The 12,959-nt window shown below is 60.4% G+C and overlaps 3 protein-coding genes across 3 annotated transcripts; 1 reads left to right on the top strand and 2 right to left on the bottom strand.

Moving 5' to 3' along the window:
• Nucleotides 1–369: 369 nt before the first annotated feature.
• METBIDRAFT_13431 (CCR4-NOT core subunit) lies at nucleotides 370–3,204 on the bottom strand (the record flags this gene model as incomplete). Its single annotated transcript, XM_018854359.1, has 1 exon — nucleotides 370–3,204. The coding sequence occupies one exon, from the start codon at nucleotides 3,202–3,204 to the stop codon at nucleotides 370–372; it is 2,835 nt and encodes a 944-aa protein (XP_018710218.1).
• A 3,146-nt stretch (nucleotides 3,205–6,350) lies between these two features.
• PGA63 (Pga63p) lies at nucleotides 6,351–10,673 on the top strand. The gene has a single exon (XM_018856269.1). It carries the CDS (start codon nucleotides 6,501–6,503, stop codon nucleotides 10,560–10,562), a length of 4,062 nt encoding a protein of 1,353 aa, XP_018710217.1. The 5' UTR covers nucleotides 6,351–6,500; the 3' UTR covers nucleotides 10,563–10,673.
• A 154-nt stretch (nucleotides 10,674–10,827) lies between these two features.
• Nucleotides 10,828–12,234, bottom strand: METBIDRAFT_45762 (uncharacterized protein; the record flags this gene model as incomplete). Its single annotated transcript, XM_018857957.1, has 1 exon — nucleotides 10,828–12,234. One exon carries the CDS (start codon nucleotides 12,232–12,234, stop codon nucleotides 10,828–10,830), a length of 1,407 nt encoding a protein of 468 aa, XP_018710216.1.
• Nucleotides 12,235–12,959: the final 725 nt, after the last annotated feature.

Below are 12,959 nucleotides of genomic sequence, written 5' to 3'. Positions count from 1 at the left end.
TCACGTGCCAGCAGTCTATCTAACAACCATTTGCATTCAAGTGAATTGCCGCCCGGCTGGAACTGTGGTTGAAGCCTTTAAGCCGCGCAGCAGAAGTGACTAGCCTTTAGTCTTTTTCCTGAATTCACGTCGGCTTGGCGCCGCCAGATGTCTAGACAGGTAACACCAGCATTAGATCTAGAGCGAGTGTATATGAACCCCACCAGAGACGGCATTCTCGTAAGGTGTGTCTCTCGCAGAGTATCTGGAGAGACAGCCACCCCCTACAACCCGCAATTCGAGTCATTCAGACATGGCTGCGAGGCGTTGCGTTTGGTATGGCTGTATGCTATTTTGGCGCGGTGTTCCGGGAAGATGCGCTTTCCACGATTATTTCTTCCCCCGGCGCTTCTTCTTCTTCTTTTTCTTCTTCTTGTCGTCTGTCTTGTCGTCTGTCTTGTCATCTGTCTTGTCAAGCTCGTCATCCTGGAAATGGCCTTCGCCATTAAGGAAAGCGTTATTGAACTCTGATTCGACCGGCTCCGCGTCGCTTGTCTGAGAGGCGGCGCCTTGCTCCATCTGCGCGGCCAAGAATTCGGCTTCTCCGTCATCCTGCGGGTCAGGCCTGTCCCCCACTATGATCCCCTCTAGTAGGGAGAAAATGTTGCGCGCGAACGTTTTGTTTTTCGAGAAGTCGTTGAAGCGTGTGAGGAAGATGAAAAAGTCGTCCAGCGCCGGTCTATCGGTCTTGAAGGGCGTCAAGTCGACGGAGTCGACATTGTAGATGCGGCAAATGTGGTAGAATAGCCTCTGGCCAAACTCGCGGAATGCAAGCTGGACGGAGGGCTCTTCGGCCACAGCTAGGTATTGGTTGTGGGGGAGGGTGGCGAGTCTGTCTAGCACGCAGAGGATGTCGGAGGCGCTGGCGTCCAGGGCGGGCTGGGGCGGCTTTTCGGGCGTGTTCTCATCAGCATGTGCATCGTCGAGCTCGAGCCAGCGAAACTGATCCTGCTTTATTTTGAAAAAGAGCTCCCTGGCCGCGGGCACCCGTCCTATCCAAGGGAATAGTAGCACCTGGAGATCGTGCGAATAGTCCTCGAGGGAGTCCTCGGAGTGCTGCTTGATGGTGCCGTTCAGGATCAAGCGCAGGATCATGAGGCAGAGGCACTGGACTAGCTTGACGGTGTGCAGCTCGCGCGAGGAAGGCATGTCCGGGTCGTCGCGCACCCACCGGCTCGCCGTGCCAAAGAGCTCGTGGAGCGCCATCAGCTTCTCCACCAGCGAGAGCTGCAAGGGCCCCTGCCGCGAAAAGGCGTACTTGGCCTCGCGCCCCGGGCAGTTGCCGCGGAGCCCGCTCACGAGCTCGTAGACGTAGTTGATCAAGGTCATCAGAAAGTCCACGCAGTGGGTGAAGTACCAGATGAGCGATCTGCGCAAGCCCTTGCACATGAAGAGCTCGTCGAAAAGCGCCAACGCGCACTCCGGGTTGCGGAAGAGAATGAGGTCGAACGTGGTGAGCTGGTCGAACGACAACGACGGGAGCTCCTCGTGCGCAACGGCGCGGAGCTCGCGCTTGGCCACCGAGGTCAAGTGCATGTTGATCTGGTCCGGGCTGATGGACGCGCCCGCCTGGCCGGCCGCCTCGTCGCGGATGGCCCTCGCCACCGTGTTGAGCGTCACCTGGCCCACGCGCTGCACGAACGCCGACACGCTCTCGATCTTGACCAGCGCCAAGAACTCGAGCGCCTGCTCGAGCTCGAACCACGACGAGAAGAAGTGGTCCGAGTCCGCGCCCGGCGCCCGTGCCCGCGCGTCCAACGCCAAGAAGCGGGCGGTGAAGACCACGTTCTCGCCGCGCGCGCAGTCGCGCCAGTCGCGGCCCTCGCCGTCAAACTCGATCTCGTCCGTCTTGGCCCGCCGCGCCGTGCCGTGGGCCTCGGCGGCGCGCGGCGCGTCGGGCGCAGGCCCGGGCCCGCCCTCGTCGTCGGACTCGTAGTACCCGAACACGTACTTGATGTCCTCGTCAAACTGGTCGCGGTAGTAGAGGTCCACCATCAAGTCGCCCGCGGAGCCGAGCGCCGCCGCGCGGTTGGCCACGCGGAACGCGTAGTCCTGCGCGTCGAACACGGGGAACGTCTCGGGCGGCGGGGGGTCCGCCACGGGCGAGAGCCGCACGTGCAGCCGCACCACGAGCGTGGCCACCATGAGGAGCTGCTGGTCGCGCGTGACGCTGCCGCAGTTGCTGGCGGCCCGCGCCAACGGGTCGTAGAAGAGGAGGAGCGGCGCCGTGCACACGTCCGCGTCGAGCGGCGCGGCCTCGCCCGCCGGCGCGCCCGCGCCCACCTGCTCGAGCACCCACGCGAGCACGGTGCGCACGGCCGAGGAGCCGAGGAGCGCCTTCTTGACAAGCTCCGGCGTGTCCAAGTACTCGGCACGCGCGGCCCAGGCCTGCTCCTCCAACTCGCGGTCCATCTCCAACGCGAGCGCCACGATGCTGGTGTGCGTCTTCCAGAGCCGGAGCAAGTACTCGGAGTAGGGGTTGACGGCGGGCGAGTACGCGGCGCCGCGCGGCGGCGCAAAGAGCTTGTGGAGCGCCATCACCGCCACGCACGCCGCGTAGTAGAGCACCTTGAGGCACGCGTCCGCGTCGTGCGGCGCGTCCGGCGGCACGCCCGGGAGCCAGTGCGCCGCGGTGTTTTGCCACGCGTCGCGGTCGTTCTGCAAGTACCGCACGCGGAGCTCGTCGTCGGCCCGGAGCACGCGGTGGATGGCCTGGAGGATGGCGAAGAACTTGAGCGAGAGCGCGAAGCGGAGCGCGGCCACGCCGGCCGCGCCGGCCGGCGGGCTGCCGTATTTTGGGTCCGCATGGCTGTGGTCCGCGTGTTTCGGGTCCGTGTGTTTGTGGTCTGTGTGTTTGTGGTCGCCCTGTTTCGGGTCGCCCGGCGGCGCGCTTTGTGCCACGAGCATCTGGTACGCGAGCGCCACCGCGACCTGGCCCAAGGCCTCGACGCTGAGCGGGAACCGCTCGTTGTCCTCGGGCTGTGTCATGGGGTCGCAGAGCGCCGCCACCATGGCGAAAATGTCCGATAGTAGCGAGTCGCTGGCGTCGAGTCCCAACAACTTGTGGAGGTACTTGTGCGGCGCAAACAAGTTGGCCGCGGGCGCGGGCGCCAACGGGAGCTCGAACTCCACGGCGCCGTGCTCGCCGACTGGGTCCTCGGCCATGCTGTCGGGTGGGTGTGTGTGAGGACGAGGGAGCAAGAAGGTGGAAGAAGAAGGGCGAAGGGCCGGCCATGATGGGAGAGCGTGTTGATGGCGCGCGGCGGCGCCGCGCACTGTGCCGGCCGGGCCGCGGGCCCTGGGACTCGGCTGGCGGCGGTTTTTCTCGGGATTTTTGGGGATGTTTTGGGATTTTTGGGGGGTTTTGGGGTTTTGTGTTTGTGTTTGTTTTTTCGGTTTGTTTTGGCTTTCTTTTTTTATTTGTTGTGACGGGTTTTTAGTTTTGGGGGGGAGGTGTTGTCGGGGCCGGCTGTGCTGTGCTGGCTCCAACGTGGTGGCTCTGGTGGGGCAGTTTTCGCTGGGGCCGCACTTAAAGACTCGCGCGGCGCTGGCACCCGTCGCGGCCTCTGGCTGGAAAATGCCACTGGGAAAACGGTCCCCTGGAGCCAGAAAAATTTGGGACAAGGACATTAGGAACAGGCCGCTAGTAGCCGCTGGTGATGGGCGAATAGGCCCCAAAACGAGTGCCGGCGTGAACCTGGTTTGTAGCAAGACTTATCAAGAGCCAGGCCCGGCGATACTAGTCAAGAGCCAGGCCCGGCCCTTTGCGGGCGCTCTTTTCCTGAAGCCTTCTCCAGCCTGGCCCTCGGAAAACGCAACTTCATATGTGTGTTCCGCAAGACCTCCCAACTGGCCCAAGTACCCGGACGTCAGATGGGTGGCCTCAACCAGGCCTGAGGTATCGACTGTGAACTGGTGTATCAAAAAAAAAAAATCCAGTGCTCCTCTGCCAGCGCCGCTCTCGAAAACCAGGCGGCGTCCCACAGAGTCCTGTCCCCAGAGAAAGACCAAGTGGGTTTCCGTGCTAAACTACGGCTCGCGATATTTTATTAGATCGCGGCGCGCAGTTTATTACCAGCCGCGAGGTTTATTACCAGGCGCCGCCAACAACCAAGCATCTGGTATGCGCCGCCTGAGCCGGGTCAGAAACAGGGCCACAGGACCACAGGCACAAAAGAGAATTATCGACACTTTTTTATTGGCCGCACCCGGTCGGTAGCATGCCAAACCATGGCCCGTGTTGCAGCGCACCCCGCGCCGGTGCGTCGCTCAGATGCGGGCTCTAGAACACACCGATAGTTCTCAACACAAGCTTTTGGGGCCCAAGCCTGTGCCAGCCTTTCTCCTCGGGTCTTTGTTATAAACGCGGCTCTGGGCATGGGCTTTTTGCGAATATTGACATGCTTGTGCTCTTCCCCAAGCTTATTGGTGGGCCGACCCCGCCACAACCCTGAACGATACTGCCAGTGTTTGTTCCGTATATCAGACGAAGAAGCTGGCCGTCTTTGTACTTCGGGTGTTGGCATATACAGCCATCCACAAACCGGGCAGGACACGGCCCCACGTGGCGAGGACCGGGGCCAGTGCAAGCGGTACGTCACGTGCCTGGGGCCGTGGGGAACTGTTCTTCCGAGTACCCCTTTGAACGGCAATGAGCATGCACGGCCCTTCTGCGATCTTGTTCTCCCGGGGCCACGGAACTTCCGGGCGGCAGAATCAGAAACGGGTCGGTGCTTGGTTTCGTGTGGCTGGGTCTTGGCCTGTTTCAGATTTATGGGCCTGTTCAAGATTCATGGGTGTCTTTGGGATTAATGGGCCTCTTTAAGGTTCTGGGTCTGCTTAAGATTCTGGGTCTGCTTGAGATTTATGGCCCTCCTCAAGATTTAGGGGCCTGTCTAAGACTTATGGGCCTGTCTAAGATTTTGGGCCTCTTTCAGATTTACGGGTCTCTTCAAGAGTTATGGGCCTCTTTAGATAAATGGGTCTCTTAAAGATTCATGGCCCTCTTTCAGATTCCTGGGCTGGGTGATCTAGTAGCGTCTCTATGGTTCACCATGTGAAACCAAGTCACATTACTAAACGATAGGCCAAAACGTTCATCGGACGACAGGTCGAAGTCAACTTGAAATCATCTCTGATATATTATGGAGGAAATCATGAAAGCCCCGCCCAGAGTAAGTAATACATGTAATCCACTGGTTGTGTGATTCTTTGCAGGACCAGCAATTAATTATATCTGGATTCCTGACATATCTCATTTTACAGATTTTGAGATATCAGCAGTAAGATGGGCCTCTTTAGAATTCATGGCCTTCTTTCAGATTTGTGGTATCTTTCAGATAAATGGGCCTATTTAAGATTTATGGGTATATTTCACATTAATGGGCCTCTTTAAGATTCATGGGCCTCTTTCAGAGTCATGGGCCTCTTAAAGATTAATAGGCCTATTTAAGATTTATGGGTATCTTTCAGAGTCATGGGCCTCTTTCAGATTTACGGCCCTCTTCAAGATTAATGGACCTCTACAAGATTCATCGGCCCCTTTCAGATTTAGAAGTCTCTTTCAGATTTATGGGACTCTCACCTCAACCGACATTGCTTTCCACTTTTCCAGTTTCCGCACCGGCGGACTCTATTAGCAGGAACTGCAACCCCCACGTAAAATCACGCCCCGGCTGCTCCCGGCGCCCGCGCCGCCCAGAAGCCCCAAGCCGGCCCAGGGAACACAGCCACCGCACCACCGAACCGGATTGCGGAACAAGGCGGCGGTGCAGCCATTCCGAAGATATTTCGCCGCCAGCCGGCCAGCCACCGGGCGGCGCCAGGCGCGCGGGCACGTGACACGCCTGGCGCCGCCCCAGGCCCTCCAAGCACGCCCTGCAGAGATCTCCAGGCCCGAAACCCTACTCCACAGACCACCAATAAGACCCAGCGACACCAAGCGACACCCGGCCAGCACCCCAAAAAAAAAGCGGCCTCCCCGAATCAAACCCACAAAACCATCAGGGCCGCCCCAGCCTTCCTAAAACCCAGCCTTCCTAAAACCCAGCCTTCCCAAAACCCAGCGTTACCAAAACCCAGCCTTCATAAACCCCAGCCTTCATAAACCCCAGCCTTCATAAAACCCGCACCCGTCCTAAAACCCGCACCCGTCCTAAAACCCGCACCCCCAAATACCCACAGGGCCGTCGGCCATGGACATGCCCATAGGTGCCCTGGGCGCGCGCGCCGCCTGCAGGCCGGTGCGTTGGCAAGTATCAACTGCCAACAAGTCGCGGACAAACCTGCTCCCTCTTTTCCCTTTCTACACCACGATTTGCTGGATCCGCAGACGCCCCCACGGACCTTCGACCAGGACACCCCGCCGCACGGACCGCCTGCCCCCCCTTCCCCGCGCCCCGCCCCCGCGCCAGTGAATCCCCCTGCTGCCCTCCCCGCGGACCTAGCCCCCACAGCAGGCCATGAAAATCAAAGAAATCCACAGCACAGCCACATTTGCGTGGAGCGCCGACGTGGTGCCGCTCTTGGCGACCGGCTCGGCCGCGGGCGCGGTCGACGCGGCGTTCTCGTCCGCGGCCTCGCTCGAGATCTGGGACGTGTCGGGCCCGCTGGACGCCCCCCTCTTTGCCGCCAGCGTGGACCACAAGTTCCGCGCGTTGGCCTGGCTGCCGCCGTTCGCCGCCCACGCGCGCGGCGTGTTGGTCGGCGCGCTCGACTCCGGCGCCGTGCTCTTCTGGGACGCGGCCACGCTTCTAGGCGGCGCGCCGTTGGCCGCGGCCAGCATCCACGCCTCCGACCGCCTCCTGGGCGCCGCGCGGTGCTTGCTGTTCAACCCGCACCAGCCGCACGTGATGGCGTCCGGCGGGCTGCATGGCGAGCTCCTCGTGTGGGACTTGCTCACGTTCGCGCCGCCCGTGGCCCCGGGCAAGCCCACCGCGCCCATGGACGAGATCCTGTGCGTGGCCTGGAACAACGCCGTGGGCCACATCTTGGCCTCCACCAGCAGCGCCGGCTACACCAGCATCTGGGACTTGAACGCGCGCCGCGAGGTCTTGCACTTGACCTACGCCGGCGCGTCCGGCCGCGCCGACTTCTCGCACGTGGCGTGGCACCCGACGCAGCTGACCAAGTTGATCACCGCCAGCCAGAGCGACGCGTGCCCGTGGCTCATGGCATGGGACTTGCGCAACGCCAGCGAGCCCGAGGCCGTGTTGCGCGGCCACACCAAGGGCGTGTTGGCCCTCGACTGGTGCGCCCAGGACCCGGCCTTGTTGCTCTCCGCGGGCAAGGACAACCGCACGCGCTTGTGGAACCCGCTCTCGGGCGCGCACTTGGCCGACTACCCGGCCGCAGGCAACTGGGCCTTCTTGACGCGCTTCGCGCCGCGCGCGCCCGACGTGTTTGCCACCGCGTCGTTCGACGGCAAGGTCGTGGTGCGGACGTCGCAGGAGACGGCCGCCCCGCCGCCCGACCGTGCTGCCGCGGCCTCCGACGACGACTTCTGGGGCGCCATCGCCGCCGAAGAGCCCTCCCGTGCCGTCGTCGAACTCTCCCAGGCGCCCGGCTGGTTGAAGCGACCCTGCACCGCCTCCTTTGGCTTTGGCCTGAAGCTCGTTTCCGTCTCCACCAGCCAGGGCAAGTCCGCCGTGAGCGTCTCGCCGCTCCCCACCGCCAACGCCGAGCACGGCTTCTCCAAGGCCTTGGCCTCGGCCATCTCGACGAACGATTTCCGCGCCCTTCTCGCCGCTCGCTTGGAGTCGCCCACGTGCGATGCCGCCGACTGGGAGGTCTTGCTGGAGTTGCAGAAGCGGGGCAAGAGCCACTTCTTGCAGGCTTTTCTCGAAGAAGACTGCGACGGCCCGGCGTCACCGCCGGAGAAGCCGGCCGACGACTTCGTCTCGACCCCCGCGGACAACGAGGACTCCTTCTTCGCCAGCTTGTCGAAGGACTTCCAGACCCAGAAGACGCTGGACCAGAAGCCCCCTTACGTTCCGGCCGGCCAGTTCAAAATCATCGACGAGCTGCTGTCATCCGGCGACTCGCGCTTGACGAAGCTTTTGTTGGCCAACAACATCACCGACGCTGTGTCTGTTTGCTTGGAAGAGGGAAAGCTCATGGAAGCCTTGGTCTTGGCATTGAACCAGGACGACAACGTCAAGAGGAAGGTCAAGAGCCACTTCTTTGAGCAAACTAAAGACGGCGTGCTCTCGCGCTTGATCTACTCGGCGTCCTCCAAGGACATTGTGGACATCGTCTCCAACGCAGACATCTCGAACTGGAAGGAGATCGCTGCCAGCATCGCCAGCTACTGCACGGAGGAAGCTGACTTCAACTCGAAAGTTGTGGAGTTGGGCGATCGCATTCTTGCCAGTGGCACCAGTGACAACGAGAAAAGAAGAAATGCCTTGATGTGCTACTTGGCTGGAAACGCCTTGGACAAGGTCTCTTCTATCTGGCTCACAGGGTTGCCAGATCTAGAGCACCTGATCTTAACTTCCAAAAATGCCAATATCTCCTCTCCTCACGATGCCAGATATCTCGCGTTGGCAGGCTTTGTCGAAAAGATCTCCGTCTACAGGTCGCTTTCCAATATCACAGGCCCACTTGCAGGCCCCTCCATAGAGCCGGTGTGCAAAGCCGTCTTTGACTTCGCCAACATGGCTGCTGCAAATGGAGATTTCGAGCTCGCTACTCAGTACTTGAGTCTCTTGCCAGATGATTTCGCGGGCTTGAAACTGGAGAAGGAGCGTATTGTCAAAGCTACTTCCATGGCTCCCGACCCTGTTCGCCAGAGTACAGGCAGTGGTATTCCAAAATCCCAAAACCGTTACATCAACACGAGGGCTGCGTCTAACGTCCCCCCACAGCCGCCTTTTGCAAAGCCTGCTGCCGCCGGAAGACCATATCTGCAAGCGGCTCCTGCGATGAGCAATCCACTGCTTGGCACAGCACAGGCATTTGCCCCAGCAGCTGCCCCGACATTTGCAGCACCCGCAAACCCATATGTGCCAGCAGGTGCTGAGAAGCGCGGGTCCTTTGGTGGCTACAACTTCACTCCGCAGAACAATACGTTGGGGATTTCATCATCCCCGTCGGTGGTCCCGCCTCCAGGCCAGATTCGTCCACCATCAACGCCTGCTTTCACTCAAACATTGCAACCGACACAGGGAGCTCAGACTGCTGTGGCTCCTCCGTCAAGTACGGGCTCAAAATACAAGCCAGAGACTGAAGGCTGGAATGATTTGCCCGAGACGTTCAAAGCTTCCAAGCCAGTCTCTCGTCGTGTCCCCGCCCCATCGCCATCTCTTTCTGTCACACAGACTCCTCAAACCCAGCCACCAAAAAGACCTCAAGCATCACACTCAATTGCCCCTCCTCCAAAAGCTGGAAGCCGTTCTGTGTCGAAGACTTCTGTTCCGGGTACTCCAAGGATAGCGAGCTCACCCAGACCCAGTAAGTACGCTCCTACCATTCCGCCATCACCTGCCTTGCAGCCAAATGGAATGAACCTGACCAACATGTCTAGTCCAATTGCGCCTCCAAAGGCAAGTGCACCCCCCATAAACCCATATGCCCCAGCAGTGGTACCTTCGGCCAAAACGACCTACGCTACACCCCCTATGAACAATTTTGTTGCACCTCCCACTGCTGGTATTTCCAGGAATGCGACTCAAATCGTCAACCCTTACTCGCCAAACGCCAGGCAGGGCCTGAGAAGTGTTTCGAACGGGTCGATAGGGGGCCCAACATCACAAGGCATTGTACCTCCAATGCCGAGAATTCCTTCTGCTTCCGCTCGCCAAACCCCAGTCAAGCCGGCTGAATCCCATTTTGCTCCGCCTCAGAAATTGGGAAATGGTAGATACTCTTCGCCTCAGGTGGGCCACTCGAACGGAAATGGAACTTTTGCACCACCTCCGGTAGCTCCAATCAGTAATATTGCATCTCCGGTTGCTCCTACCAGTCATGTTGCGCCACCCCCGGCTGCTCTGGTCAGTAGTGTTGCACCACCTCCGGTTGCTCCGACCAGCCATATTGCACCACCTCCAATTGGTTTGGGCAGTAATGTGGCGCCACCTTCTTCATCCGGAAGTCGTCAAGCGGTGCCACCCCCCATGGCTGTGTCGGGAAATGCCGCACAGCCTCCCGCTGCTACTCCCCCAACTGCGAACAAGGAAGGGAATCCGAAGGACCCAAACAACGAGGCTAGAGAGTTCATCAAGTCTTCATTTGGCACTATTTTGGGCCAGATCAAACCAGCTGCACCACCAAAGTATGCAAAACATGTTTTGGATATGGAGAAGAGGCTTGGAATATTGTTTGACCATTTGAGTCGGCAAACCCTCTTATCTGCTCAAACTATTGAGTTGTTGAACGACGTGGCGAAGTCCTTGAATGACAAAGACTATCCAAAGGCCACTGCTTCTCATCAAAGAATTGGACAGGAGTATTCCGCTGAGGCCGGTGATTGGCACACCGGCGTGAAGCGCCTTGTGACCATGGCCGAGGCATTTGAGATCTAGAACAACAGTATTGCCAATGGCACATCATCCGGAGCCATCAGAGAAGGCTATTGAAGACCTGGAAAAAGCTACTCGCGAGGTAGATACGAAGAATGTTGATATAATACACACATTTTACATTAATATACATAGGTAGGGTGGTCTATCCACAAAGTCTTATCTTCTCAGATGTTTGTATGGTGGGCCGAGGCGTGCCTGGTTCAGCCCTGATGAAATACCATCCGAGTAGCCGGGAAGTACGAGCGACCCCACCCGGCCGGTGGTTTCATTTGAGTCTGCGCGCGCGGTCTAGCTTGGTGATTCCCCGCAATAGTTCCCTGGTGGATGGCTCGTTCTTGCCCTCGCCACGATGTGCGTATTTGCGCACAAGGTCCGAAAACTCCGGCGCAAGGACGTTTTGGTGGAGCTTGGACACGAGACCAGCACTTTGCCTCAACCGGTGCAGAAGATTATGGAGCTTGTCGACGTTCAATTCTAGATCGAGCTCCACGCTGGACTTAGCCTTCTGAACGTGCAGCTGTACCTCCTTTGGCACCGGTTCACCGAGCGTCGATTCTTGGACGCTCCTGTCCGATTGGTGTTCTCGTAGGTACGCTCGAAGAGCTTCTTCCGGGGCGGCGCCCGGGTCGAGGAGTAGGTCGTCCAAGCCCTTCACGCTGGCTTGATACGCCGCCAAGAGCCTGGCCTTTTCCGCACGGAGGCTCTTGAGCTTGGCGGAGAAGATCGCAATGCTCTCCTTGTTGGCCTCATTCAATGGGTTGGGACGAATGATGGTCCTCCCCGGCACGTGGTCCTGCGCGGCGGGCCTGTCATCCTTCATACTGTACCAGCTGGTGGAGATGGCGCCGTTGATGATATCCTCGAGAAGCTCGCGCTCGATGGCCTTGGCCACGCCCTCCGCCGTCCGCGCCTCGTTGGAGGCGCCGCCGGGGCCGCTCTTGTCGTTCTCCATCGTCTTGCGGAAGCACCAGGCTAGAAGCTGGCGCATGCGGTTGGGCTCGGACATCGACGAGTCGATGTGCTTGTAGTAGTCTGTCTCGGACACCTCCGAGTGCGGCTTGGCAACGAAGCCGTTCCCGATCGACAGCCCCCGTTTGCCCCGGTTGTTGTACGAGGACCGGCGCGACAACCCGGGCCGGGCCCCCAGCGCCGAGCCAGGAGGGCCGGGCGGCGCGTGGTCCATGAAGCTGTCGTCGTCGTCCGGAAACGCCTCGATTTTGGGCGGCCGGCGGCCCTGCTGTGTGCGGGGCCGGCCGGGGCGGCGCTTTTTTGGCGGCGGCAGTTCCGCCTCGACGTCGTCAAAGCGGACCGGCAGCCGGCCGCCCGCGGCCAGAATGCCCAACTGGGCGGTGGCGTGTTTGAGGCGGGACATGGGCGTGCTGGCGGAGCTGGCCGGCGATAGCGAGAGCCGGGCGCGCAAGGCCCCGGCGGCTCTCCGCGGTGGCGTGGCGGCGGCAGCCGGCCCAGCGGCACTGCCCGCTAGAAGCTGTCTGAGCGTGTTGTGGGGCCCGAGAAGCGACTGGCTGGGCCCGTGGCGCGGCCTGTTTTCGGGCGAGCCGGCGGCCTCTTCCGCCTCGCGCCCGGCCGCGCCCGCGGGCGGCGGCGCGCTTTTCTTGGCACGCGGCCTGCGGGCGCCGCGGGCGCGGGCGGCCAGGGGGGGTTTGGGCGGCATGCCGGGGGGGCCTGTTGCAAGCAAAAGGCTGGGAATGGTGGAAGGGAAGGACCGGGTCAGCGAGGCGGGGGTGGCGGAGGGGAGCGGCGGGCATGCGCCATGGGGCGGGCGGATCGGTGCACGTGGTTCTGCGTGGGCCCGGGGGGAAGCGGCTGTGTGCGCGATGCTGTTTTGTGGGTTCGCGGCAGTTGTTTGGGGAAAGAGGTGTTGTTCCGGTGCCGCGAGGTGTAGCTGGGTTTGATCGCGGAGGCACGGGTGTGCGGGCGCGGCGCGGGCACGGGCGCGTCGTGGGGCCGGCGGTCACGTGCCCCGGCGGCACCTCTCGCAGTTAAGGGAAAACACTGTCCCTCAGGAGAACGTTTGCTGTTCAATTTTCCCCTGGGGGGCTCTTCGAGAACATGAGTAGTCGCCGCGTCCCAAGTGCCGTGTGTACTTGAATCGAGAAATTCGTTATTGAGAGCAGCGGCTGACTGTATGGCGAACGCGGCCCGAGCTGGGGCGGGCGGGGACCCAGGTTTCTGGTGCGCGGGCCCGGTTCGCCAGGCCCGAACCACGGGCCCCATGTGAGGAGCCCCGGTGTGCCAGGGCCAGCTGCCACGGGTGCGCCGGGCAAGGCCATTTGGTCTGGGTCCGTGTCCAGGCGTTTTTTTATATTTTTCATTTTTCCATTCTTTCTCTTTCATTCTTTCTCTTTCATTCTTTCTCTTTCATTCTTTCATTCTTTC

This window comes from Metschnikowia bicuspidata (assembly GCF_001664035.1).
Source record: "Metschnikowia bicuspidata var. bicuspidata NRRL YB-4993 chromosome Unknown METBIscaffold_6, whole genome shotgun sequence".
In the NCBI taxonomy this organism is placed as follows: domain Eukaryota; kingdom Fungi; phylum Ascomycota; class Pichiomycetes; order Serinales; family Metschnikowiaceae; genus Metschnikowia; species Metschnikowia bicuspidata.
Note: the sequence above shows the minus strand (reverse complement) of the source record. Positions and strands in the feature narration are given on the sequence as shown.